Source organism: Phalacrocorax carbo, chromosome 2 (genome assembly GCF_963921805.1).
Source record: "Phalacrocorax carbo chromosome 2, bPhaCar2.1, whole genome shotgun sequence".
Taxonomy (NCBI): Eukaryota; Metazoa; Chordata; class Aves; order Suliformes; family Phalacrocoracidae; genus Phalacrocorax; species Phalacrocorax carbo.
The window spans coordinates 109,963,175-109,989,749 of record NC_087514.1 but is presented as its reverse complement, the minus strand read 5'-3'; the positions used below and the strand labels follow the sequence as shown (position 1 = coordinate 109,989,749).

General features: G+C 41.4%; 1 protein-coding gene across 1 annotated transcript in view; it reads left to right on the top strand.

Annotated features, from left to right (window-relative positions):
- The window catches only part of VOPP1 (VOPP1 WW domain binding protein), a 65,823-nt gene that overhangs the window by 18,328 nt on the left and 20,920 nt on the right, over positions 1-26,575 (top strand). The window contains exon 2 of the mRNA XM_064443828.1: positions 23,642-23,700. Within this exon, the coding sequence (XP_064299898.1) occupies positions 23,642-23,700 (59 nt within the window). The remainder of the gene's footprint in view (positions 1-23,641; positions 23,701-26,575) is intronic.

The window sequence follows — 26,575 nt, the reverse complement described above, 5'->3', positions numbered from 1 at the left end:
ACCAAAAAACCTAGGTATCGGTTTCATTCCCTCTGAGAGAGTATCTTTTCTGGGGTTCTCTTTTTCCCTGTTTCATGGTGTCGATCACATCAACGCTTCTTTTGGCTAGAAAAACCTTAGGTGGCGCTTGATTTCTGATACAGTTAGGGTTCTGCCTTAAGGAGCTAGAGACATTGCCATTGAGTACTCTTAAACTCCTTGTTCATCAGCACAGGACTGTTCTTGTTCTGGTGCATCTTGATCCTGGAAGTTGGGTAATCATTTTGCAAGAAATAAGTAAACTCTCCCTATTTAAATGCACGCAGCTTTGATTTGAGATTTGTCTTCAAATGAATTCTAACTCTAAACAAAGTTCAGTCATAATGTTATCTTAAAAATATGGATTCCCCATGGTTTCCCAGGTGCTTGCTCTCCCTACTTGGAGAGCTGTTGTGTTAAATTGGATGGTCTGTGTCTTGCAGGCATAAGATCATCTTTGTGGTTGTTTATGTATTTTTAAATCTGTATAATCATGGGATTTTTATTCTTTGACTGCAACTATGTAGGGAGAGCCTGAATAATGGAGTATTGAACACTGGATTACTTTCCTGTGTATGAACTTGCAGAAGGTGTTCTGATGTACTGGTTGGTTTGTTTCTCAAGTTCTTTGTAGGGTCAGAGATCATGTGTCTCATGTTGTGTGGGTGTTAGGTAATTAATACTTTATGCTTGCCCCTGAGATATGTGGTAGTGGTTAAGCTCAATTAAGTGGTGATTATGCAGTGATTATACTGATTGATTAATATTTCATTTATTTGGTTTGAAATAGGAAATAAAATATATTGCTACCATCCTGATTTATTTCCAAAGACTTTGTCAAGACTAGCACATTTAAAATCTGTCTTCTAACCTTATTCTGTTGGGAGAATACAAATATTTCTTTGAGGACTTTGTGAAAGGGATTGCATCGTCTTGCTCTGTAAGGATGCTTCTAGCACCTTTATAAAGGCTTTTTGCCTTGTCTCCTTCAGATACAGACCAAAGCCATATTCTGTTCATGCTGTTTATTAGTTTAGCTCTTGCTAATCGCGCATCGAGAAATATATGTAACTGCAAGACTGAAAGAAATAAGATGGGTGAGACAAGAGTCCATCTCTACCTGTACTCTGCCTTGGATGGTGGCAGGTGCTTTTCCAGAAAAGGCCATGAGACTGCCCATTGTCTGAGGTCCATTCCCTTCATATTTGAATTATGTAATTATTTATTATTAGTAGTAAATCAGACTTTGATCATGCCTATGATCCAACATATGCAGCACTTGGATCAGAGATATTAGGGTGTGGCTCCCTTTTTATTTCATGTAGTTACTATTTTGGGTCTGTCTTCGATCAGTTTGTCTAGTCCCTTTTGAATCTGTCGGCTTCTGCAATCTCCTGTGGTAACAGATTTCAGATTTTGTTTACCTGCTGTGTAAAGAAGTACTTCTTAAACTAATTTCCAGCTAGGACAAGGGGCATTAATCAAAACTAATGTTACAGGGCTTGATGAATAATAGTTCTGTATTCAGCCTCATTCAGCTGTGCGTTCAACCTTGTTCTTGCCTATCACCCATGCATCTGTTTTCTGAATTGAAGGCTCCAAAATCTTTTAGACCCTTCTTGAAAGGTAGCTGATCTATTTCATTATTCATTGTGGTTGCCCTTCGCTCTACTTTTGGCTCCTAGCTATGAGCACTTCTTGGAAAGCAGGAATTCCTAAGGGAGAAATTTGTCACTAGTATCTACTGAAAATTTCAAATTGCCCTCCGATATGGAAAAAGAGCTCAAAGGTTTAAGATAATTTTAATTTCTAAGCTTTTAAAGAACTGTAATAAAATAACTCATTGGTTCAAGTTGGATTTCAATAGTGTTACTGACTTTTAGTTGTAACTTACTCTGCATGGGGTATTAGTGGAGTAAAGGACTTTTCGACAGAGAGAACTAAAGTCCATGAAACCTACCTTGAAAAGTATGTATTGACTCATGCCTCATGAAGCTTCATTGCTTTTGATAGAGCTGGCTAAGAGGTAAATCAGTATGTATTCACCTTCAGTGCCAATACTGAGAGAGAAACTAGTCTAGCATAATTTCGAAAATGCAGTGCTGAGAGGCTTGTTTGAGTGTGCCTGTAGGAAGAGATGGACAGATTTTAGCCTGAAGGACTGTGGATAAGCGCAGCTGTCAGAAGACGGTTGGAATACATGTACTGCTTCTGCAGCAAATGCTCAGCTCCCTTCGGTGGCATGAGCATCAGAAGGAAGGCTGTTTATCATTACAACTGACTCATAAGAGCTGTACTGCATAAATTGAATTTCTGTTGCATGATTTCTAGCTCACACTATTGTTTAGGAGTAAGTTTTATTTCATGACTTTATTTTTATTTTTTTTTTTAGAAAAAAACTTTGCTTTAAAAGTAATTTTTGTTTTATATAGCTGTGCCACATTTACGGCTGTATTGTCCCAGTGTCTTCTGAGCAACATGGCTAGCATCTGTCCTATGGTGTTTGTGCACCTCGAGAGAAGGCTATGTGGTGGAGCTCTTGGTTTGATTATGTGTTGGTTTTTAATGTACATATCGTTGTGCATTTCTATTAGAAAAGGCAAAGAGATGCATTGTGCATTTGGAAGGAGAAACAGTGGTGTTTTTCACCAAGAAAAGACAAGAAATCAGGACAGGACTGTGTTCTTTCAGTAAGACTTGAGATATCATAGAGTTTAGACTTGGGTTGCTCTCAGAGAGGAAGCTTGTCTCCCCCTACTTTTTCAAAGATGAGCTATGATGATCTGCTAGAGCACCTTATGCTGAGTGGGTGAAGATACTGACCCAGCGTCAGCTGGGAGAAGATCACCCAGCTGGGCAATCTTCCACATCAGAGGCACAGACCATGGAAAGTTTCTTGAGCTCAGTTTTGTATTGTATGAAACTATGTTGTAGAGAGTGGTGAGAAAGTGTGGGGTTTTTTTCTTTGGTTTGTGGCTTGTGGGTTTGGTTGTTGTGGTTTTTTTTAGCTTGTGTTGTTGAGGGAATGCACTCTGATAGTCGGTTCCTGTTGGATATTCTGAGGCACTGATGCCTTTATGGTATGTCACATATATCTCTGTTTAGCGCTGTAGTTGAACTGAGAGATGGCAAAGGCACCCATGCCAAAACAGTCTGCAGGATGAAGTGGGACCTCCAAGCTGTTGGAGTCTCTCTCTTAACTGCAGGCAAACAACCACTTGTGGATGTGCATGGTGAGTCAGAGATAATTGGAATGCATTCTGCTGCCCATTTTATCTTCCTTATCAAACCCTGTCACCACAGTGGTACTGCTGGGTTATAGTGGTGAGATACAGGTGGAACTGAAAATCACCAGCAGATTGTTAGCATTCGCATCCATGTCACTTTTACCCATTTCAGTATTGCTATAAATAAAGAAGATTGATCCTTTTGAGCCTTAATTTGGTTATCTACACACAAGGTGCTGGAGAAAGAACTGGATTATATGCTTTGATCTGTGTTGTATCAAGCAGTCAGATTACATAGTTGGGCTGTTCTTAACGACTAATGCTTCTGCGAGTGTATTTAATATAAAATATTGTAAATCAAAGTTCAAATGGTAGGGATCTTCCATGGCAGTTTGTTTGGCTGGGTTTTTTTTAGAAGAGTTCCAGGTGTGGGCCTCTAGTAATTTTGTTCATCAATATAGAGGTTGTCATAAATCATATGCCCATGATTTTAATGTTCCTTATGGAAAAACACAAGAAGTTGGGTGCCACTTGCTCAGAGACATGCTGCTTCTTCTGTTTCTCCATTCTTTTAAATTCAGATACGTGCAGTCTAGTTTTACTGCAGACCTTTGTAGTCTTTGGTTTACCTATATTTTGATGATGCATGGCTAGTAATGTTTTTTTTGAGAAGGGCTGTTTTACGCACATCTGATACTTAAAGCCAGGGACCTCTGGTTTCTGCATCACGTAAATGAAAACCAGTTTATTACCATGCTTTAGACCTGACCTAGTTGAATGAATGACATGTGAAATTCAGTCATAGAAATCTTGGTTTGATCCCAGTTCTAAATTCTTCTGAGTCTTTGGAACATGGATTCACTTACTCTTTTTCTTTGTGATGAATTGGGAATAGTACCAATTGTCTACTTAGTTCTTTTCAAAATTGTTCTACAAATTCAAGAATGTCACTTGATAGGCCCTTTAATTAAAAAAAAAAGGCAGAGAATGATTGACAGCCTAATGCCAAAATTAAGTCTTGTCTGTTTACATGGGGCCAGAAAATCAGGTAGAAAGCTTGTCAGTGCAGACTGGATTGGGGGGGGGGGGAGGGGGGAAATCACTCTGTAAGAACGCTGATAGTGGTGACATGTTGAGAACTAGATCCCTAACAAAAATATTTGTAGGCTCGCAAGGCTAATGCACTCACTGAGGGTACTTGGTATTTGTTGACGCTACACTCCAAGGAAGACTTGCAGAAACACAGGGACATGAACAGTAGTGTTTGGATGTAGTATCAGAAAAGAAACTGGTGTGAGATTCCTTGATGTTCCTGATGTCTTCTTAATCTTCTTGATGCTGCAGGATGTTCTTGCTTTGCTGCTGCTTGGATGAAAATGTAAACAGGGTAGTCAGAATAACTTTTTGCATCCCTGTCCTATTGTCCTGGTCCTAGTTCTTTCTTCCTAAAGCCACCCTAATCTTCAAATATATCTATGAAGTCCTCAGTAAGCCTTTTCCCCTAACCATTGATAAAAGCTTTCAGTAAACACCTGCAATTTTCTCCCTTGCTTTTCTGCAGGTCCTACCATGGACTCTATGCCATGAATGAAAAATGTGACATCAGTTGAGCGGCTGTATCAAGACCATTTGCTGTCATGGCAAGGAATATTGCTTCACTGTTTGCTTTAACCTCTGTTCGCATCTTGCTTTCTCTTGCTTCTTTTGTTTTGTATTTGGATAGCTCCTGCTCCTTTTCTGTGTAGTGATTGTGCAGCAATGTCCTGGTTCCTGATTAGGGCTTCTAGGTGCAACAAATGATAAATATGAAATAATAGTCACCCTAACATACTTTCTATCAAACTCTACTTCTGGTGAATTTATTTCCCCTTTATTTCTTTCTGTGGTGCTAAGAACAGCAAACAGCTTCTCCTACCAGCAGAAATTCAGGAAGACTGACTTTCCCACTGTTCGTTTTCCCTTCAGTCCATATGGATTTCTCCTTAGACTAGGGGCAGATGTACTATGCCTGCACAGTTGTATAACATGCTTTTGCTTGCTTTTCTGCCCTGAACTCATAATGAAATATCCTAAATGATTATAAAAGCTTTAGCACCAGCTTCATTTCATTTTAATAGACCAATAAAAGCAACCCGTGTGCAGGCTGCTGGCTCCAGTACTCCTGCATAAGCCATTAGCAAAACAACATTACTGGCTCTTGACAAAGAAAAACAGCAGTGACAAAACCAAGAATTGGCTCCAAAAAGAAGTCAACCAAGTGGTGGTGAATCCAGAGACCTGCTCTTATGCATGCTGGCTGCCATGAGCTCTTTGTTTGAGGTTGAGAAGTCGGCACTTTCTCATAATTTGTTTTACATTCTGGCTTTTTCTTCGTCTTCTGTAAATATCCTTTGCAGTGTTTCCAGCAATGCTGGCAAATGCCCAAGCACCCGAGGAGCTTTTCCAGTTAGCTTGCGTGCAGGGAGACCTGACAGGTTTTGCATTTTGTGCATGAGACTGGCTCATCTGGCCTCTTCTTATGCTCTTCCCCTGCTATTGTACTGCAGCTATTGTATTTGCAACATTATACCCACATGGCAGGTATGGTGTGTTGGCTTTGAAGAGCAGGAGTCTCCCAGTAAGGCCCAAATGAGCCCCAAGATGCTTCTGGTACAAGGCCCCTGGATACCTCACTGGTTGTGGGTCCATGGGAGAGGAAGTGTGCCCATCTCATGGGAGCTTTCTGTACTGGGCAACAACCAAAAAATCCTGGGAGCCCTCTATTTACCTAGGGCTCATTAAGTGTGCCTATAGAATCGGTATACTGCGTATTTCAAACTACACAGAAACTGTAAAACTACCTACTAGCCCACATCAAATATAAACTAATACCATCTGCTTATATATTATCCTCTAGTGTTTTGCTGTGTTTAAGAAAAAAAAGCAGTGCTCAGGTTTTGGTACCTGCATGGACAGCCAGTGGTCTGATTTCAGACACGGCTACCTCTCAGGATGGTTGCACCCTGGTACTTTCTCGCAGCTGGGCAGGTCAGAAGACCTCAGCTCTGCTGACACCCTTTTTTTGGGTGGTTTGTGGTTAGGCTTTGCCTAAACTTTCTGCAAAGGCAATACATGGTTCTGAGAGATTTGGTCCCCTCTTCATTGTTTCTTTATTTGTTTTCCTTCTTTCAAACTAAAAAAAAAAACCCACCACCTTTTTAATATGAGTTGCTGAATTTACAGACATCATAATCACTCTTTTCCAGGAAGAACTTTCAGCATTTCAAACTGTCCTAAGACATTTATTGAGTATGGGTGTTCCTAAAAATGGCTGGTCAGCTGGAGCAATTTAAAAATGCAGTACCAGCTAGAACAAGACAGATGCTGGAAGAGAGGTGTAGATGACCTCAGGGAGACTGAGAGGATAGGAGAGAGGATGAAATTATCCCAAAACAGAGCTTGGGAAAAGGATTAATTTGACTCTATTGTGTAGTATGTTCTAGCTAATTAGTTGTGCAGTAGGTACAAATAAGGGAACTGAGACTTCTTCGTGTCCCTGTCATGAGGAAGAGCATTTAGTAAGTTTGTATGGACTCTTCCCTTACATCTCTCTGCTTTTGCAGAACTGGGTGAACAGCACAGCATTGTCAACTTTCCCTCTTGTCCAGGTTATGTTTCTCTGTTCACAGATGTATTTCACTGTCCTTACAGAATATCTGCCAGTCTAGGTGGATGTGCTTGCACGTGTACATTTTCTTAATTTATATTATTCTGTGATTCATTTGGGTTCAGTAGTGTCGTTTGCAACAATCCAAGAATTCATGATCTGGTGTCCTGGTCCCAAGTGCTTATCTCCTTGCTTCTCTTGAGTGACCTTTCTAGTTGCAAACTTTGAGGAAAGCTCATCCTGTTGTTCCTGGTCTTCTGATGTCATTTCTGGTTTCAAGGAGATGTTTTTAACCTACCAAGAATGCCATTACTATGGTAGCTAGACTTTTAAAGCTGCAGGTTTTTTGTTTTTTTTTTTTTTTTAGAAGTCTTCTGAAATGGACAAGAATTTCCAAATTATCATCCTTAGACTCTCAGTGCATTGTGGAGTTATTTTTAGTAATCTTTGCCATTTAGTTGTCAGCCTCACATTGGTGATCTCCCTGCCCTGCCAAGATCAGCAGCTAGAGTCAAGGGGTTATGATTACTTCAATGCATGAACAGGGATCTTTGCAACCATCAGGCTACAGACAAAAAGTTTGACATTTCATTCTCTGAACAGAGTTATAAAAGGTGAACACAGAAACATACCATGTAAAGAATTCCAACAGTGTTCTGCTGCAAAACCCTACTAATTTCAGCTTCAAAGTGCAGAGTTTCTCCTGATGATGTTTCTTTTTATTTAAATGAACATTGTACTGTTCCAAGAGCAGTCCATGTGAATGTGCCTGGAAGAAGTCACCGAGTCATCTCACAGATGCAGTCATTCTGGATGTACGGTTTTGGTTTGTTTTTTTCCCTGCAAAATACTTCATGAACATAGGGCCATGGTAAAACAGTTTTGTGGTGTGGTGTGTTTTCTTTTCTTCCCCCACCCCCTAGTGAAAGGAAAATATAGTTAGCCCTTCAGTTGCATTACCTGGTAGTATAGTTGCAAGCCCTGAAGTCTCACTGAAAGCTTCTAGCTGGACTGGGCTGTAAGTTTGAAGAATATCCTCTAGTGTAAATGTTTCCAAACTGTCATACTTGTACCACTGATGGCACACAAGCTAGTCCACATGAGCTAGACAGATGCAGATACTGCCTGCTTTTGCACATGTAGGGTCTGTTCATATTGGTGTAATACTAGCTAAGTTCTCCCTCCGAAAGCTTTGTATTAAGTGAGTTGTTGGAGCTCAGTGATGACCAGGACCTCGTTTCACCCCTTCCACACATCACCTTCAAGTTGCAATGTGTGCAGGAGCATTGCTGCGATGCCAATTGTGTGATTCTCTGTTTATGGAGATGTTTCCTCTGTTTTTCTTGGTTTGGTTTTTTTTTTTTTTTCATTTTACCTAGTTCTGCAATTGCTCTTGTGGCACAGGTGAGTGCTTACATTATTGGTAACTCTAATATTAAATATAAAAGCTGAATAAAATCACCTCTATGGTTGAGTTTCTTTCTTTGAAAAGAAAATGAAATATTTCAACTACCTGGTATCTTCTCAGAGAAATATGCACTGAATGGATCCTGCCTGAGAGTGTGGAGTAGCAGCCATGTGTGCTTCAAAGCATGAAGGCCTAGTCTTTTAGCACTGGACACTATAGCCTATATATCTTTTTGTGGCTGGATAGGTGTCTGTGTGCCTTGATACATGTATTGTCCCATGATGTGACCTCATATGCACAAGCATTTTCTGTCATGGGATCAGATGTGCATGCAGGGAGCAATCTGTGGATAGCCAGAGCAATTAGTTTAACATGGATAATGAGTTCAGCTGTATTACTGCTGTCTCTGTAGACATCAGAGGAATATGGCTTTGCTCTGTTAAACAGCAGGAGCAAGAGAGCAGGAAGGACCCAAAACACACTCTACAAGCAGGGTAAGGTCAGGGAGAGCACAAAAGCCTGAGGAACAGCTGGAGTCTGAACTGTTTCCAGTAGGCTCTCCACAGCTCTCACCATTGCTTTATCCCTTTGCAGAAGATTCCCCTAGATTCACCTGGCTGCTCTTCTCCACCCCGGGGCTGAGGGCAGGAGCACAGTGCAGTTGCTGTTAGCGCTGCCTGCCTGCTGTGCTCGCCCTTAGGCGCTCAGGAGTGGCGTGCTTCGCCACATCTGTGCTGTTGGTCGCCTTTGATTTAAACTCATCCTGTCCTTTACCTGCAGGAGGGTAAACCACTACCGTGTGTGAAACTACTCTTTATGTCTGGCTTTCAACCCAACCAATCCACCTTCTTTCCCACCTCAATCATGTTCACCAGGCAGTTTATTTGATGTTATAAAGAGATCTGAACCAGAGCCTCTGGTCTGTTGAGTGTTGGATTGAACCTTTGCTTTCACAAGGAGGGATGGTGGTGCTTGCCTCAGCCAGTGGCGGGGAAGTCTTGCCAAAAGCTGGGTTGTTTGGGCCTTTTTTTTTCCCTCCCTGGAGTAGATTAAAACCATATCTGAGCATAATAGAGGGGCTTTGGCAACATTGCAAGCTTTGACTTTTTAAAGTTTCTTTTTTCCCCCTCTTTAAAACTGTTACTTCTCACGTTTTAAATTTTGCTCTGCCAGTGGGCCCTTAACAAGAGCAGAACAGAATTTTTTTTCACTAAGTATTACCTGCGGAATGCTCTGGCTTTATGACCTCTAACTGTGCCTTTATGCCTGTGAATGAGGCAAATGAAGCCCAACAGATATAGGTCTTGTTTTTCCAATTATAATCAACAGTTTCCCAACTTCCTTGTCACTTCTGAGCCTTTGAATTTTACTTCTGTGCCTAAGTGTTCGTTTTTTCTTTTGTACTTCATTGCTACTCATGAATATTGTGTGTGAATTTATCAGCATTGTCTCTTTACTAACTCTGCTCAGTCGAAGCAGGTAAGCACGGGAAGATACTTGGCAACTGCAGACAGAGCTGCAAAAGACGTAACTAAACAAGCATTTCTGCTGCATCTGACTTCAGTGCTTCAAAAGTGGTTTTAGTATTTTGATGTGGTTTTAGTTTTTAGATTCTCCTTGCCAAGCTCAAGACGCATGTTTTGTTCCCTACAAATACCAAGTATTTCATTACTTTATTCTGTACTAAACTAGGGAAATCTACTCATCTAGACTATAGAGAAGTTGGTTAAAGACTTTTCTTCAGGGATATAGAGCAAGCGAAACCTCCCTATGTAATGCATTTCACACCAGAAACACTCAGTACTTAAAATTGAAAGAAAAACCAGCTCTTCAGCTGTAAAAATGTTTTCCACTTCATGAATTTTTATTAAGCACATTTTTTTTTTCTGCTATACATGTTAGTAAGTCTGTGAGCCTGATCTAGACAGCTGGTGAGTCCACTAATAATTTTAAATGAGAAAGAAAAAGCAGGAGAAAATGTTTGGTGTGGACATCCAGCAGACTACATCATGTTGTCCTCCTGCCCTTTCTCAGCTTGCTATAGTCGTTGACTTGCCTTTGGCATTCACATGAGCTAAAATATCTGCCTCCTGCTCAGATAGCCTTGTGCCAGGACTGGAGCATATTGTTCCATCATTAAATGGGCAACATTGAATACTTGGGAAATTAACAACAGCTGCAAGTTCTTCAGCTATTTTTATTTGTACCGTGGCTGTAATTTTTCTAGTGTGTTTGTGCTGAAGTCAGAAGAGGAAAGGAAAATAGATCCCCCAAGAGGCTGACTTTTTGTTTTTAATTAAAAAAAGGCCCTGCCGAACAAAAGCATTCATAAAACAAATAGTACCGAGGGCAGACTAGCAGTTTATTCAGTGTTATGTGGGCCCCTTAGTCTGGTTGCTGGTATGACTTTCTGGGGGGTTTAGTGGCACTTTGGCACATGGTGAGTTAACTGGCACCTTCCATGGTCAGCCCTCTCCTTTAAAAGTCCTACTGCTAGTAGCATCTGTCTTAGCCTTTTGTCAAGGTTGGTGGCAGCAAAGCAGTTTTCTGTTTTATTTATGTTTTACATTCCTACCCAGAGACATAAGTCAAAATCCAAGGCAGCCACTCCATTCAGTGGTCTTTGGATGAGGCCCTAAAATCAAGTTAAGAGACTGATTGTAAAACACGATTTCTTAAGTATCCTCAAGTATCCAGTGACTCGGATTTCTTCCCAGAAGTCGCCTGATAATGCATCAGGGATGACAAGGCAGAGCCCATGCTTTAAAACAAAACATCAGTGTGGATTAATGAATTGGCATCTTGCCCTGGTACCAAAGGGGTTCAGGCTCCTGTTCTGCTCCTTCCCTTGCAGCACCAGGTGGCTCCTTGGGTGCAGAGGGGAGATGGGGAGATGATGCTGGGGGACAGTGGATATCACAGTGTTAGTTGCTAGTGCTTTTTGGAGCACCTAGAATTAATATCCCTCACAAGGAGTTAGGATATTGTCTTGAACTTTGGAATGTAATGAGAACCAAACAGTAGCTGGAAGGGTCACTGGGGGGGGGGGGGGGGGGGGAAGAGGTTTTTGCATAATCTGTGGCCTTTTTAATATTCTGACTAAACACCTGATGAATGCAGGAGTGAACGAGAGGAAGCCCATCCTAAAGCATTACCCTTTCTGAAATAAAAGATGCTCCTTAGAAGCCTTGTCATTGAGCAACTGTAGGAACCAGACATAAATGCATTGTTTGTTTATTTGGAAAGCAATTTGGCAAGAAACTTAGCAAGAAGGTTTTTTTCCTTTAACTGAGAGAGGTGGTCCAATTCTTTTGTCTTGTTACGTGATCCAACTCATGGCAAGACATCCACTCTTTAGGCTGGACATAATTTTAGAAAAATGCATACCACTGTGAGAATTAATAGCCATTCCTTTAAAAATGTTGAAAATGCATTGGTATATTTCTGGATTTGAGTGGAAACGAATAAGAGAGGTGGGTTTGTGGTCTTACTCAGTAACATAAAGCTTTAAGGGCAAAGCCAAACCTGTTCCCCCTAACCCTTGTGCACGTGCTTAACTTCACTACTGTGAATAGTAGTAACACAGGGTCCTCCTTGTATGTGGAGTCCTATTTGCATCCTTGAAGGCCTGAGGCTTTATTTGGTGTTTTATGTCTGATTTGGGGGTTTGTTAACTGGGGTAAGGATTTCTGCTGCTGTAGAGAAGCACAGCTTTATTGACATGAGTTGGCACCACTGCATTTAAACTATTAGAAGATTTCATCTTTCCATTGAAAAAGAACAAGCATGGCAAGTGTGAGCCAAGAACAAGCAGCCTCTCAATGGTGAGGTGCCAGGCTCTTTCTTTCCCAAATTAGATGCTAAGCACACTATGAAACAAAGGGGTTTTTCTTTGCCTTGCATTGTGGGAAGATGATGATAAGATTTCCGCCCTGGTCTGGTGTGAGGAGCTGTAGGTAATTCATGGTGTCATGCTTCATTTTCAGAAAGGGCTTCTGGTCTGAAATCAAGTTGTAGGTGAAAAATGGGAGCTGCTGCCTTGCATGGAGGAGAGGTGTGCCAGCCATCTGTCTGTAGTATAAACATGACAAAGCCAGTGGAGTGGTCCCCTCACCAATACCCTTTGCGAGATGCTGTCATTCCTCTATGGTGGCCTGTCATTTAGAGTCTGCCATCCTGTTGGTTTCTAACCTCGGAAACCTGTTTGGAAAAGTGTTGGGAAGAAGCCTTGACCGTGGCTCAGAGTTGGTGCTGTTTTTTCCAGTTAGCCTCTTCTGTCAGTTGGTTTTGTTTCTGAGGAGCAGAAGGGAGGAGGGGAGGTGCCCTGAATGAGGTCATTCTGGATAATCCACATCCTGAAAACTAGACCTGTGGGGTTACAGGAGATGGCTCAGCACGATTCTGGTTTGGTTCTTCACTTCTTACCTGTTAACCCCAGTTGGTGTGACCCTGGTGAAAAAAGAATTAGCCCCAGATTTTACTCCACTTCTCATCTTGCCACTTTTCTTGGACATGTCATTCTCTTCCTTGCTTCTCTGCCCTGATGGTCCTATTCCATTTCTTTCTCCCATCTGTGATTTTATGTTTGTGGTTACAGCCTAAAGGGTCCTTTGCCTGCACAGAACTGCCCCGGAAAAATGTAGGAACTGTGATGCTGCTTTAGTGCCTTTGCTCTGTGGTGGTATTTCTACTCTGGGATGAACCCTGTAGCACTTGGAAGAGCAGCTGGCAGGCCTGTGAGGAGAGGGGCAGCAAGCCAAGCCACATCCTGTGGAAGCAGGAGCAATGCCCTTGATACCTCTGGAGTTGTCCACTGCTTGCACGGATATTGAGTTCTCTCTGAAAGTTCGATTTATGCAATGTTGTCAACGCTGACCAAATATGTGAGCGCATCTGTGCTCGTGTCTGAACTGTTGGTGCTATTTCCATCTGTTAATGTGGGCAGGCACTATTAAAATCCTCAGTACTTCCATTCTAGTTGAATAATTTTCTAGCTGCTAGGTTGATAAATTAAGCATTGATGGCCATATCTCATGCTATTATCCATCCATAGCAATACCTGCAGGCAGAAATCTTGAGCTTTTTTGGATTGTAGACCACATGTTAATGGAGAGCGAATGTTTCATTTATACCTCATCTTACTCTTGCAGTTCTCAGTTGCAGAACATCCCTAAGGTAACCTCAGATATTCTTTGTGAGGAAATAACCTTAATAAAGAGGTGATTTTTTTTATGTCTATGTAGTCTGTGTTAAAGGGAAGAGCAGAGTTCTTTGCAGCATCCCAACTTTTTTTTTGTGTCTTGTCAAGTAAATTCTTGACTTGTGAATGTGATCTATCATCTGCAAGCAGAAATAAAGAACGTAACATCAGATGAACCACAGACCACAGGAGTGGTAACTAGAACTCCAGCAGTGATAACTAGGAGACTTGCATTGCAACGCTTATTGGAGGAAGCTGAAAGCTTGCTGGGGTCCCAAGAAAATCCATGTGTATGGACAGATATTTGAGCAAAGAGCATGCCCTGATTGAACAAGAGAGGAGGCATGCAAAAAATATAATCTAATATGTCCTTCATCAAGTTGTGAAATTGGTGGTTTGAGGGGTGCAAAGCAGTATGAGCCAAGACATATCTCCTATACCAAGAGATTATTGGAATTTGTCCGTTTATACATACCCTGTATTTCTGTCTAGACAGTCATCTTTTGAACCTGCATTAGATCCCTTTTTCTTTTTCTCCCCCCTGCCTCACTCCTTCCAAGAAGCTATTTTAATTGTGGAAAGACTCAGGTGATCACTCAAACCAAGGAAATGATCCTTTTAGAAAAATGCCAAATGCTGGTATACTTTTGATTTAAATGAAGATATTTGTCAACACTCTTAGAGGATTGTGTTTAAACTTGACAAACTGGGACATTGGAGATGATTGTTTGGGTACATTCAGGCTCCTAATAGAAGGAAAGCAAATGTTATGGTCTTATGTAGGAAGTTACTTCATTTGGAAAAATGCTTCACCATTAGTAGGAGTTGCTTGACAGAAGGGGTTGACTATTTATTTGCTATTCTGGCCCTTTCATGGGAAATACTCCAAGGACAAATGCTTAGTATTTCTTCCTGCTCCAATAAGTAGCTGTGAGGTACAGCTGTTGGATTTGTTTCACTGGAATTCAATAATCATATGCTATCACTATGGCAGTTTATTGGACTGAATAGAAGTCAGTTTAGGTTCTTAGTTTAATTGAAAAGGCATTGACGTTTCAGTCTACTTGGTGAGTGCCTGTCTAAAACCCACAATAGAGTATCTCCATGAAAGTTTGAATTGACTTCTTAAACAAATACAAATTACACTTGGTCAAACTATTCTGCTGTTTCTTTGTTTGAGGAGAGTTTTGGCCTGAGAAAGATGTGTTTACTGCCAATCGTTAGGAACTTTAATAGACCGTGTGCAAGAATAGAAAACCTGATTATTAGCCTGTATGAACCCAAACCTGTAAACTCATGCCAGTGTTCCAGGAACTGAGTCCCAGAGCAAACTGCTTTCTGGACTTGCAACATGGACATGATCATATTTCAGCATTCTAATATTCACACTAACACAGCCTTGTTCAATGAACTAGCCTTGCAGACCAGACCATGGTCACCTTCACTGTGTTACTATGTGAGTTCCAGTGTTTACTTCAAGGTAGTTAGTCTAATGTAGCTGGACTAAATGAACTGACGTTTCCTTTAGAACTGTTTCTCCAGTCCCAGTTTGGTTTAAACCAGATTGGACCTGCACCATAGATTATACATCTGTGCTTTTCCCTTGAGAGATTGAGATGTCTTACAAGGATGTGAACAGCGCAGTCATGATGACTGTTAATGGAAGTATGTCTAGGTAAGCATCTGACAGCAGAGTTTACAATTCTCTGTTAAGCAGCTGGGAGTTGACCAAGAACAAAGCTTCTCCCAGCAGTGTTGACGCAAATACTTCCCAAAGAAATATCTGGATTCTGAATTGCTAGGTTTTTTTGGAAACTGGTTTTCAAATATCAGAATGTTTCCAAGGTAACCTCTTTAATCTCCATTGTATTCAGATGCTTGCTTGTTTAATACACACATGAAGTGTGTAATCTGATTTAAAATGAACAGATGCTCCTAACAACAATCTAACATTAACAATGATGGGTTTCTAGAATAAGCTCTACAAGGTGAGAACTTGCCTTGGCCTTGTGTACCTTAGAGGGGACTTAAATGATATTTCATGATTATTGATTTCTTTTGTTCCTGCACTGGGTGTGTGATTGGTCATGGACTCTGCATTTTGAGACTGAGAAGTCGCTGCCTTCAATGTTACAGATATTTTCAGGATTTCAAAACACAAAGGATTTTGATCCAGTATTTGCAGCTTTGGAATAAAAATCTCAGAAAACTGAAAAGTCAGTTGAATAAACAAATTTTGTTTTCCAATGACTTCTCCTAAGAAGAACCTGAGGAAGGTGTACATCACTGGATTAAATGTCAAGAATGAAAAATAAGAGCAGTAGAGAGGGGAGCAAGAGTTGCTGTGATTATGCAGTTGTGCTCTGTCCTGTCAGCTCTCTCGCTTGCTCACTGCGGAACAAATGAGCGCATGGGGGATGCATAACATCAACAGAACAAAGCCTGGGAATTCCCAAAGCAACTGCCCTGAGTCCCAGCGACCATCAAAGAAATCTATCCTCCTGCAGCCTTTGATGGGCTGTCATAGTTTAACTAACCAGCATCTATAGCACAATGCTCTTACTGCTTCAACCTTGTCTGCACTGCAAATGACTGAGAAAATTGAGTTCCGAATCCATCTTCCTTTGCTCAGTCTTTCTTTGCTTTGGTTTTATCATTATGGGAGATGAAAGACGGCCCCTGAGGATTTAAGTACTAGGTAATTTAAAGGCTGTTTTCATTCTTCGGGTGGTAAAGTGGAAGAATGAAACATACATGGGAAACAGGCAAATTTGCCACTTCAGCATGAGCTAAGGGAATGAATGTTGGCGTGGCTTTAGATAAAAATGGGGGAAACCCAAATCTAGACTTTGCTCTTAATAGTACTTTAGGTAGCATCAGTTCCCATGAGGAGTAAGTGCTTACCTGGGGTTAGGGCTGGAGATGAACCAAGCTTCCAGTTTTTAGTCAAAGGAAAACAAGTCTGATATCTGTCTTGATGGTGACACTGAAAGCTTTAGCTGTGTTCATTAGGGGCTTAAAAGTGAAATCGTAGTATCACAAAATCCTTTTATTTGTAAAAACTAGTATTTGTTTTGTTTTTAAAAAGACTGAAGGTGGAAGTGGTGAATATCCTCACTTGTGGCATGGTCTTTCTTTCAATTCCTGATAAATGATCCCTTCTCCCCACACTCCCTAATTTAAACGTTGTTTTATAAGGTGACTTATGACTTATTCTGTAGTTAAAGAATGCAAATAATAACACTGCTTTTATTTCTCATGCACATATAAAAGGAAACAGAATAATTGCAGAAGCTAAATTCAATTTTGAAGCCGTGGAACCTGCCCAGTACCGTTTGGAATAGATCAACCGCTTCTGGCTGAGTTGGGAAAATGTTACATCTGTTTCCTTCCAGTCAGAACAAAACAAGTTACCGCTACCCTCTTGAAGCTGCAGAGACTCTGGTGGAATGTGGAATCTTTTTTGCTTTTCTTGGGTGAAAATGCTTTCAATATGTGGCATGCCTCATGCTTTCTTGCAGATCTGCCATTAGAACTTTCAGTATAAGGTCAATCCCACCAGGAAGGTTTAACGTTTGTACAAATGTTGCTGAATTCCTGGGTGTAGAAACAAGAATGTAAAACAAGTTCTAACCTTCTCTGGTGTTGAGGATCTTTTGGCAGTTTTATTATCATCTGGCTTGACATTCTGCCGTAGAGCCAAGCTGGATATTTCACATAAAAACAATAACTATCATAACTATGGTTTCCCAAACATTTTGAAGGTTGAATACGGTTGTTCCTTCTAAGGCAGTCCGATGTTGTCGTTCATGTCTCATATTAGCATTCACAGATGCCACAAGCTCTTTAACAGGTGCGACCGCTGCACATGTGAGAACTGGCTGAGGTGATGTATGTGGGTGAGGTTTTATACTGGCAGTTTTTGCCCCCCAGACCGCTTTCCAAGGCGGGGTGCATGGGGAAGGCGAGGGGCTCAGCGGGGGGCGGTGGGGCGCTGTCCGCGGTGCTGAGGGCGCCCCGGGGCGGTAACCCTGCATCCTGCTTGCTCTGGGCTCTGCAAAACGGGGGTCTCTTTCTTGCCCTTCCCCCCACCCCGAGACTGATGAAAGTTATCTTCAATTGAAATTGTATCATTTTAGGGCTGAAGTGCATTTTCAATTTGCTGGACAATGGTGGGGGTGGGTGGTGGGTGTGGGTGAGAAAGTCAGGCTCCTGAGATGAAACTGCATGGAAGGGTTATCTGTATTTGTTTTGTGGGAAAGGTTAATCGATCTAATGTAGAGTAATGCTTTGTGATGGGAGGCTACCTAACGCTAAACCCACATTAATTCTAAATAAAAATATGATGATTAATGCATGTGCTCAAAGCACCAAAAGAACTAATAAGAATTAGCTGCTTGTGCTGAAATTTTTTACTGTTGCAAAACACAGACTGATTAATTCAAGGGGGAAAAGTTGCTTCTTTTAATAATCCTATATGGGAAATATTCCCTCTTTCTTAGAGAACAGCTGGAAAGACTGGCCAGAAACAACTCCTTCTGAAATATATGAAAATCATTCTTTATGCTATGAGTTATATGACATTGTAACCTTGGTCTCGATGAAACAACTGTATATCTGGAATGGTATTTGTTCTGTTTACTTTTACATGGGAGGGAAAGCTTGGTAAAGGATTGGCATCCTATTATACAAGAATTTCCTCATGTTTCCTCGTTACCTTAGTAAAAAGAAAAAAACCTTCATGTAATCCTGGGTTTTAGTAAGAGTTGCTTCTGTCTTTTGTGACAAGAGTGTATGTTGAAACCACTGGTAACATGGCTTGTGAGCACAGTTTCTTAGAGTAGTTTGGAGATGGGCTACTTCTACCCTCAGCTGTTAGCATCACCATTTTGATGGATTCGGGCAAGGCTAAAGCAAAATGTATTTTCTGTAGTAAATTGTTTTCACCCTCAGACTGCACTTTTCAGTTTCAGTATATGTTGTCTTTTAACTCTAATGGATGATATTTTGCCCTTTTCTTGGCTATGGAAGAACACTGCTCATATTCTAGATTCTGCAAATCCAATCTTTCAGACTTGCAGCATGCAGAAGTCCTTCTGATTCCAGCGCACCACATCTAATGAGCAGCTTTTATCTCATCATGCTTTCAGCTCTTGTCTAGTCACTGAAATGGATAGTGTTCTGAAAACTGATACAATTTTAAAGGTCAGATCCTATAAAATATTGTGATTCCTAGACAATAATGTGCCTTCTGGAACTGATTATTTAGTCAGGAGTTGCACTGTAGACTGTCCCATCTTTTTGTCTGGACTGCATCAAGTACTTGCCAGGTGCAATGACCAATAAAACTAGGAAAAATCTGTGTGGGTGAGTTTTGCAAGAAGCCTTCTGTAACAGAGGCAGCAGGCATAGCCAGTTGTCTCAGGTGCTGTGGAGCCATATGGTCAGAAAGGTGGTGTCCTTCCTGTTTCCCCAATTACTAGTTTGATCTAGCTGTGTGGAAGTGTGTTCTGGGTGTATGTTGGACTAGGATGGTGTGATGCTCAGGAACGATGAGGCCTTGTTCCATGTCTTAGACACTTTAAAATCTTTTTTTCCTGTTCATCTATGAATTAATACTAGCAGAGCCTCAGAGATAGTAGCCACAAGAATGATGTTTGGATCAACTTGCACCCTGCTAACATATAGTACGTACCCAGCTGAATGGAAGGTAACAGCCACTAATCGGGTCATCCCAGAATACTAGGAGCCATTTCTGTCATATCAGTTATGGCAGGTCACTCAGTTAAATTCCTGCTTTTTTTCCTTCTGGATCTACCTCTTTGGATCCTTATAGCTGTAATACATAATGGAAATTTTGTGTAGCATCTAGCTTTTTGTCATGTTAAAAAGGAAGAGCCACACCCTCAGTTGCTGATAACTGATAGGGTTTCATTGACTTTGTGATCGATAGCAGACCTGTGCCTCCTACAGAATCTGGCTTTGAGCAGATGTCACAAACTCACTCTGAATGTCCCTTCAGCATACAGATAGCAATCGCCCTCCACCTGCCCTCCACAAACACATCCGTCTGCAGCAGGCTCCTTTTTTCATTGGTACCAGTAATAAAAATGGACTGTACTCATATGGGAAAGTATTCAATATCTTCAAGTGGTGCTGTTGTTGTTTATCCTTTTTAATTATAATTTTTCAAACCTCCAATAAAAGCACTGGGTGTGAATCCACTGCTCCCTTGACTGCAAAGAGTAATTAATTGATCAAATCTGCTTTCTTTTTACTGTCCTGTGGACTGAAAGATAACGATGTGCAATGTGGAGGATATTCCTGCTAGAGATAGTATTTCTGCAAATCCTGCAAAGCATAACTAATGATCTGTGGAGTACCATCTGACATTCAGTGAGCAGGCTGCCTGCTCAGTCTTCCCCCACACCATGTGCATACATATGTACTCGCGTTCTGTATTTTATGGTGTGATCAAAACCAGTCTTTGGTTAACGTTTTAGTAACTTCTTTCTCATTGTTCTTACTAGCAGCAGTAATATTTGCAATTTCAATCTCTGGCAGGAAGCACATTTCCTTTCTTAAAGGAAAGCTGAATGAATTTAGAGGCCACAAAAAAGGACGGCTTGCGGTTCACGTTGCTGCAGTCTGTCAAAGAAAACAGGCTACAAGACAGATGCTGATTTATTTAAAAACAAACAAACAAAACCCCAACACTTGTGTTTTTTCTCTTTCCAAGTATGCAATCTTAAGGAATGTATTCAAGCATCTGGCTAATGCACATACCATTAATTCTCTAAAGATTACATATGCACACCCAATTAGACCTGCATAATTTATTTTAAAAATGAACGTACACTTGTATTTCTATTTTATAGCTGTGTCGAATTGTTAAAGGACATAGAAGGAGGAATTTTATAAGCAAAATGTGCAGAGTCCTTCTCCTAGAAGGTCAAAAGCATCAGTAAGGTCATACCTAAGGCTTGTTTAAAAACCATAAACACACAGTTTTTGCTATTAATGAATGGGTAAGTGGCTTTTTAAAGACATGAACAAGCACTTGTTAGAAACTCTGAGATACAGCCTGTCTTCGTACAGGAGCTAGCAGAGTGGGCACCAATCCTGACGTCTGAGGTCCTTTTGTATTGCAGTAATATCAGTAATCTTCCCTTTGTGCTCTTTTCCAGACTGCAGAGAGTTGCTGCCAGCTGCAGTTTCTTGAGGGTTTAATAGTCTCAAACAACTAGAAGGACATCATCCTCCAAAGGCTCTGTGAGGATGAGAGCCTGATGCTGGTGGTGTACATCCCCTCTTATGCTTGTATGGCTCTCCACCAGCTTAACTGAGAGGCCAGTACCACTCAAGAATAATTTGGATCTTGGCAAGAGACAGATGATCATAGCCTGCTTCAGAGGATGTGTGTGGGATGGGAAAAACTAATCTGTGCTCAGACTACCCTGTTCATCTCTCTGGTACCTGAGTGCTAAAAAGGCTCAAATCCTTAGAGGCAATTACATTCTTGTCTTATTTTTAGCAGTCAATTCCTGTGAGGTCTGCTAACCAGCAGCAGAGATGGTGGTTAGTAGCTGCTTTCTTTATGTCGGGCTTTACTGGCATAAAGTTGCCATGGAGATTGGTCGGAGTTTTAACTGAGCAGGGATGGCAGTGGTTTGCCCCGTGTGTGTAAATCTGTTTCACATGTCATTTGTATCGTATTCAGCTGTGCTGCTCACATTTGAGGTCCACTTGCTTGTTTGCCTGATTCCCATGTAGGAGAGCTGAACTGCCATGTAGTATTCATAGCACTGTGATATTAAAAAGCAGATTTGGAAGTGGTATCTGCTGTTCCAGGGCCCATAAAAAGGCAAAGTCTGGGCACCAAAGGATTTTTAGTGCAAATACCAAAGTCTTCCAAGCTAGAAGGAACTGTTACTTGCAAAACTTTGCCATGCTGGAGCCTTTCTTGTGACAGCAGTAAGCATATTGGCTGTCTGAAACAGAGAATTGTTAACAGGCAGAAACAGAAATCTTACAACCTGGGAGGTGTGGGAAGGAGGAATCTTTTCCACTTGTTTTAGAACTTGTAAAGTGGATTAAAATACGGGGAGGAGGGTGGGCAGAATGAGTGCTGAATATAAATGTCCCCTTTACACTTATAAAGGGTACACATGCTCCACGTGCTCAAAACATTGCTGGGAAAACATAATTTAAAATGCTTGACGCTGACGAAGGCTCTGAGGTAAATGGTGACTCATATTGGTTGAGAAGCAGGAAGGAAAAATATTTAATGGCTTACACCCCAAGCTGGACTCTGAAATGAGGCTTCCCAAGTGGTTGACCTGCAGACACTGGGATTTTAGCCAGGGTCAGCTGATCTGCAGCCTTCGAAGGTGAAGAGCCAAAGTATTTTTCACTGACTTGGCAGCAGACCTGCTGGGTTTACAACACATATATGCTTGCAGGGTGTTACGGAGAGAAAATTGGTATATTTCTAATTTTAGGGTAAGAGGGAACAGCCAGCTGATGAAAATATTTGGAAGGAAGGGTTAAGAAGTTGGAAGCTTTGAAGGACGGGGGAAAAAAGGAGAATAGTGCAAATGTGGAGAAGGATCTCTGAATGCCACTTGCTCCCGCAGCAGCTATGGAGCCCTCCTGCATATACTGCCTGGACTGTGGCATTGATTTGAGAGGGGAACGAGGCTTTTGCTGTTTATCCTGAGGAAAAAGCTCCAGTCCTTTCAGCAGAAGCTAAAGCTTGTGCATCTTGAAGACTGGTGTGAGCGTGTTCTATTAGTGGAAGGGCCTGACTGCACACATCAAAAGTGTCATCTTCTCCTCCTCCTCCCCTATCTCCTGTACTGCTCTTAACAATTTAATCCATAGCGGTTTGTCTTCATGGGCTGTAATTGATCTGTCTGTGATTTAGCACATCAGATGCTCATTAAAGAGCTTGCAGCCTTTCTTATTCATGAGGAGTGAGAGTCAGGGATCTAAAAACACTTTGTCTTTGTCTTAACTGGGTTCATTTAATATTCTAGGATTTGGGGAGGCTAATAAACTTATACAAGCTATTATTTAAAGGTGAGCTGCCGAGTGAACACGAAGGATGATCCAAGCACTGCTGGTGTGCTGAGCACTCTCCGACATTGGGTGCCAGGTGTGAGCAGCAGAGGGAATTGTTGCTAAAATACCAGCAAGATATTCCTTGCTGCTCTATGGAGGATGTCCCATAATGCCCTGGCTGTGTGATCGGGTAATGCAGCTTGTGGTGGAGCTCCTGGAGCGACATCTGCATTGAAGACGGCATTTTATGCTAGCGCTGTCAGCGGGATACGAAGAAATATTTTGTGCATTGTATATAGAGTTTGGGCTTGACATCTGGTTTTCTTTTTTAAGCGCCGCTATTGTTCTGAGCTGCCGTCTGTATTGTGGCAGTGCCCGTAACAATGTGCGCTTCCCACGTTGCCTGCGCACACACGCTGAGAAAAATGCCTGTCGCCATCCTTTAACAAGGATACACTGGCAATCTGCAAAAGAGAACAATACCCCTGGGCTGCAGAAAACAGTTTCCTTTCCCCGGGACTTTAATGAACACTTGAGATATTTCCAAGCTGTAGGAAGAGGAGATGGGATGGATGGGTTCTCTGCTCTGCTCCTTTCTGAGCCTGGCTCCACATCCCAGAGACTTCCAGAAAGGTGAATAATTCCCTTTAATTATTGAATTTACTGTGTAGTCACATGCATAGTGTCATCAAACTGGTTATGCCTTGGAGGTGTCTTAAGAGACTTATAGCCACGAATGGGCTCTTAAGTTCTCTGTGGCCTTTTAAGACAGCAGTTCTGCCAGGAAGCATGTGCAGCTGGATCCTGTGCCTGCACTGAATGTACTGACTTTGTTCGTGAATGGTGGGAAGCTACGGGGCCCCACAGAAAGCCCTGATTGAGGGGTCCAAACCCTGGCAGGGCGTGCTGCCATTCACAAGAACTGACTTCCCGGTTGCTGTGTGTGTCAGGATTGGGAGATCTTTGGCAATATAAACCTTTCCTAATCGCTCAAAGTCACGGTATTTACTCTGTGCTTGTGTTTATAATTGTACATTGTCCTATGTAAATATTAACACCATATTTTTCTTTCTTTGTAGTGTACGGAGGCCAAAAAGCATTGCTGGTACTTTGAAGGATTATATCCTACATATTATATGTAAGTAGTCAACACTTTCCTTCCTTTTTGCATTTTCTAGTGCTTGAGAGAATTAGATTCTGTAGGCTCTTAGAGTGTTGTTCTTTCACTAATTATACTTTTTCCATAACTTCTCTGAGACTTTTTCTATCTTGAAAATGACGATGCAATAAACTTTCCTTTTCCTCCTTCCCCATGTCCCATCTCTTTACCTTTCTTCTTGTTAAAAAAAGGTGTACAGACTGGTTTTGCCACACAATCCAGCCAGCCTTTCCAATTGAAAACAAAATGCAAGACCTTAAACAGTGCTTATTTCAGAATGCTGAAAGGAAACATAAGTAGAACCGTGTGAGGACAGTTTTCCCGTAGTTTTGAACAAGGGCAGGTAATCAGGCAGATGATCAAGAATGCTTTGAAAGTAAGTTTGTCCCTGTGCTAATACTGTTTAATTTAGGGAGTTGGGATGACTTGTTATCTGTGGCATAACTGTCCTTTTGATGAGTAGCGTCTACATTCACATCAGGCTTAGGTCACTGACATTTGGTTCACACCCGTAGGTGCATGATTGAGGACCTCTGAATTGCAGTTTTCTAAGTTGCCCACAGCAACAACAAAAAGGCAGAGGAAATGTGTGGGTAGGAGGTATCTCCCCTGTGGATTTGGGAGCAGAAAGGAGATAAATGTGCTGAACTTTGTCGCTGGGTTGTATAACCTTTTTTGGTTTGTTTGTTTTAATTTATATTTACAGGTGTTTGCAACTGTAAAGTGGGGTGGAGGATTAGGTAGCAGCAGGTCATCTGTTCCCTGAGCAAGCTCTTCCTTGCTGAAGGGTTGGAAATTACTGTAATCCTTATGCTACCCAAGAGCTTTCCTCCCTTTTCTTCACCACCTCCACTTCATCTGCCAGGAACAGGAGAGAAATGCTAGAGACAAAAAGCAACCAGGAAGCCAGGCAAGAAACAAAACTAAATGAAAGAATGAAACACTATATGGTTTAATCATCTACGATTGTGAATATTAACTGCTTAGGAAGTGTTTGTGCCTAGAACTTGCTGTCTTTTCTTCATGTGACTGAAATGTTGAGGATTACTCATAAATGGTTAGCCAGAACAGATGGCTGAATTTAAATAAGTTCACTTTCTTTGCATGCTAATAACAGGAATTTGGCTCCACCTACATTTTATTTTATTTCACTGCATTGTGGGAAAGAAGCTGTGATGTTATGAAATTATGAAAATCCCACTGTACCTTGATATTCAGGAGTGCATTATTCAGCATCGCCTCGGTGTTCAGCTTACGTTTCCGCCCATGTCCTTTTGCAGCCAATGATTGTTTCCCTTGGTAATACAAAGGGGTGGCTACTTGTATATTGGGTGTTAGCTCAGACTCCTTGTGCCTCAGGTAAATGTATACCAAGTCCTGCAAAAGCAAGGGGTACAAAGGGGAGACTTACAATCTGCAATAGATCTGATGCATGCAAGGTTGCTTTCTAATTGGTTTCCTTTTGGTAACTAGTTTAATGTTTTCTTTGTGTGCTGAAATAGAGTATCTTGTGACAAAGCAGTGTGTTTATTTTACAGTCCATCAAAGAGGTTAATTGGAATTGCACACAGCTTTGAACTTTGGAAGGATGAAGGTTGTGAGAGGGTCTATGGTGTTGGTGGGTTGTTGGTTGGTTTGGGAGATCTTTTAATGTGGAGGGAAGACTCTATATTGGCTACATCAGGTCAATCAGAAGACTGTTACCTGTAGTTGTGTGTGTTTGTGGTAGTTACTGCAGCACTCTGTTATCTGAGTCATTGCATAAACATGTTGCGATTGCCAGCCTCCTGGATAGTGTAAGTAAATGGAAAAAGGAAGGGGAAAGGGGTGGGATGTGTGTGCTCAGTGATTGTTGCAATGGTGATGTGTCATGTTAATGCTATTGTTACTGTGATTATGAGTTTAAGTGGGGAAGAAGAAACACTAAGGAAAGACAATAAGGATTTGGGAATAGAAAATCCCAGAGGGTAGATAACGTGTGACAAGTGAAGGAACATGGAAGGGAAGGGAGAGAGGGTATTTGAGTGCATAGGAGCCCGTAAGTTAAAAGGGGGCAGGCATCCAAACGATAGGAAGGTCATTGATGTCTGTGGTGCCTGGGGTTTCCTACTTTGTTACTTCTGCAATTTCATCTTCTGTTGTCTAGAATCCCCAGCTGCTTCCTACTTCTGCTGTCTTTACACACCTGTATGGTGGAGGAGGGGCACAACACCAATCTCAATATCTTAGGGTAAAATCCCATTGCTCTGGCACTTGTTTGACCCTTCACTGAGTTAATTCAATTTACTAATCCCACAGAAAGTTGTTCATTTTAGCACATTTGAGTCAGTGTTGAATCAGCTTGGTACAGTTTTTGGCGAACACTGGTGAAATGGGAGGAAAGGAGTATTCTGCATATTGTGGGGGAGGAGGCATGAATAGGATCTTCTCCACTAGCATACGGTTAGATGTTGAATTCTCTAAAGGCATAATATATAACTTCATCTTGAGAGTGTCTCCTCTGTCAACTCTAGATCTTGAATGTCCTGTAGTGAAATGGGTTTTATTTTATCTTACAATTTCTGGAGCAACAGTCCATAAGAAGCAGATATATTTAATCAAATGAGTTTGCAATAGCTTCCATTCCTTTCTATCACTGGTTTTCTGACAGAAGTTTTTTCTACCCAGTTAACATATGTAGTCTGTCCTTTGGTCTTGAGACTATCTTCGGAGACTTATGAAACCTAGCAATGCAATCCTTTTTAATGCTTTCCCTGTGATTTCAGACCTATCCTGACAGTATGTCACATCTCTCTTGGAGCCACTTTGTGTTATAATGAGAAGTTTGGCTTGTGAGCTTAGAAATACCAAGTCC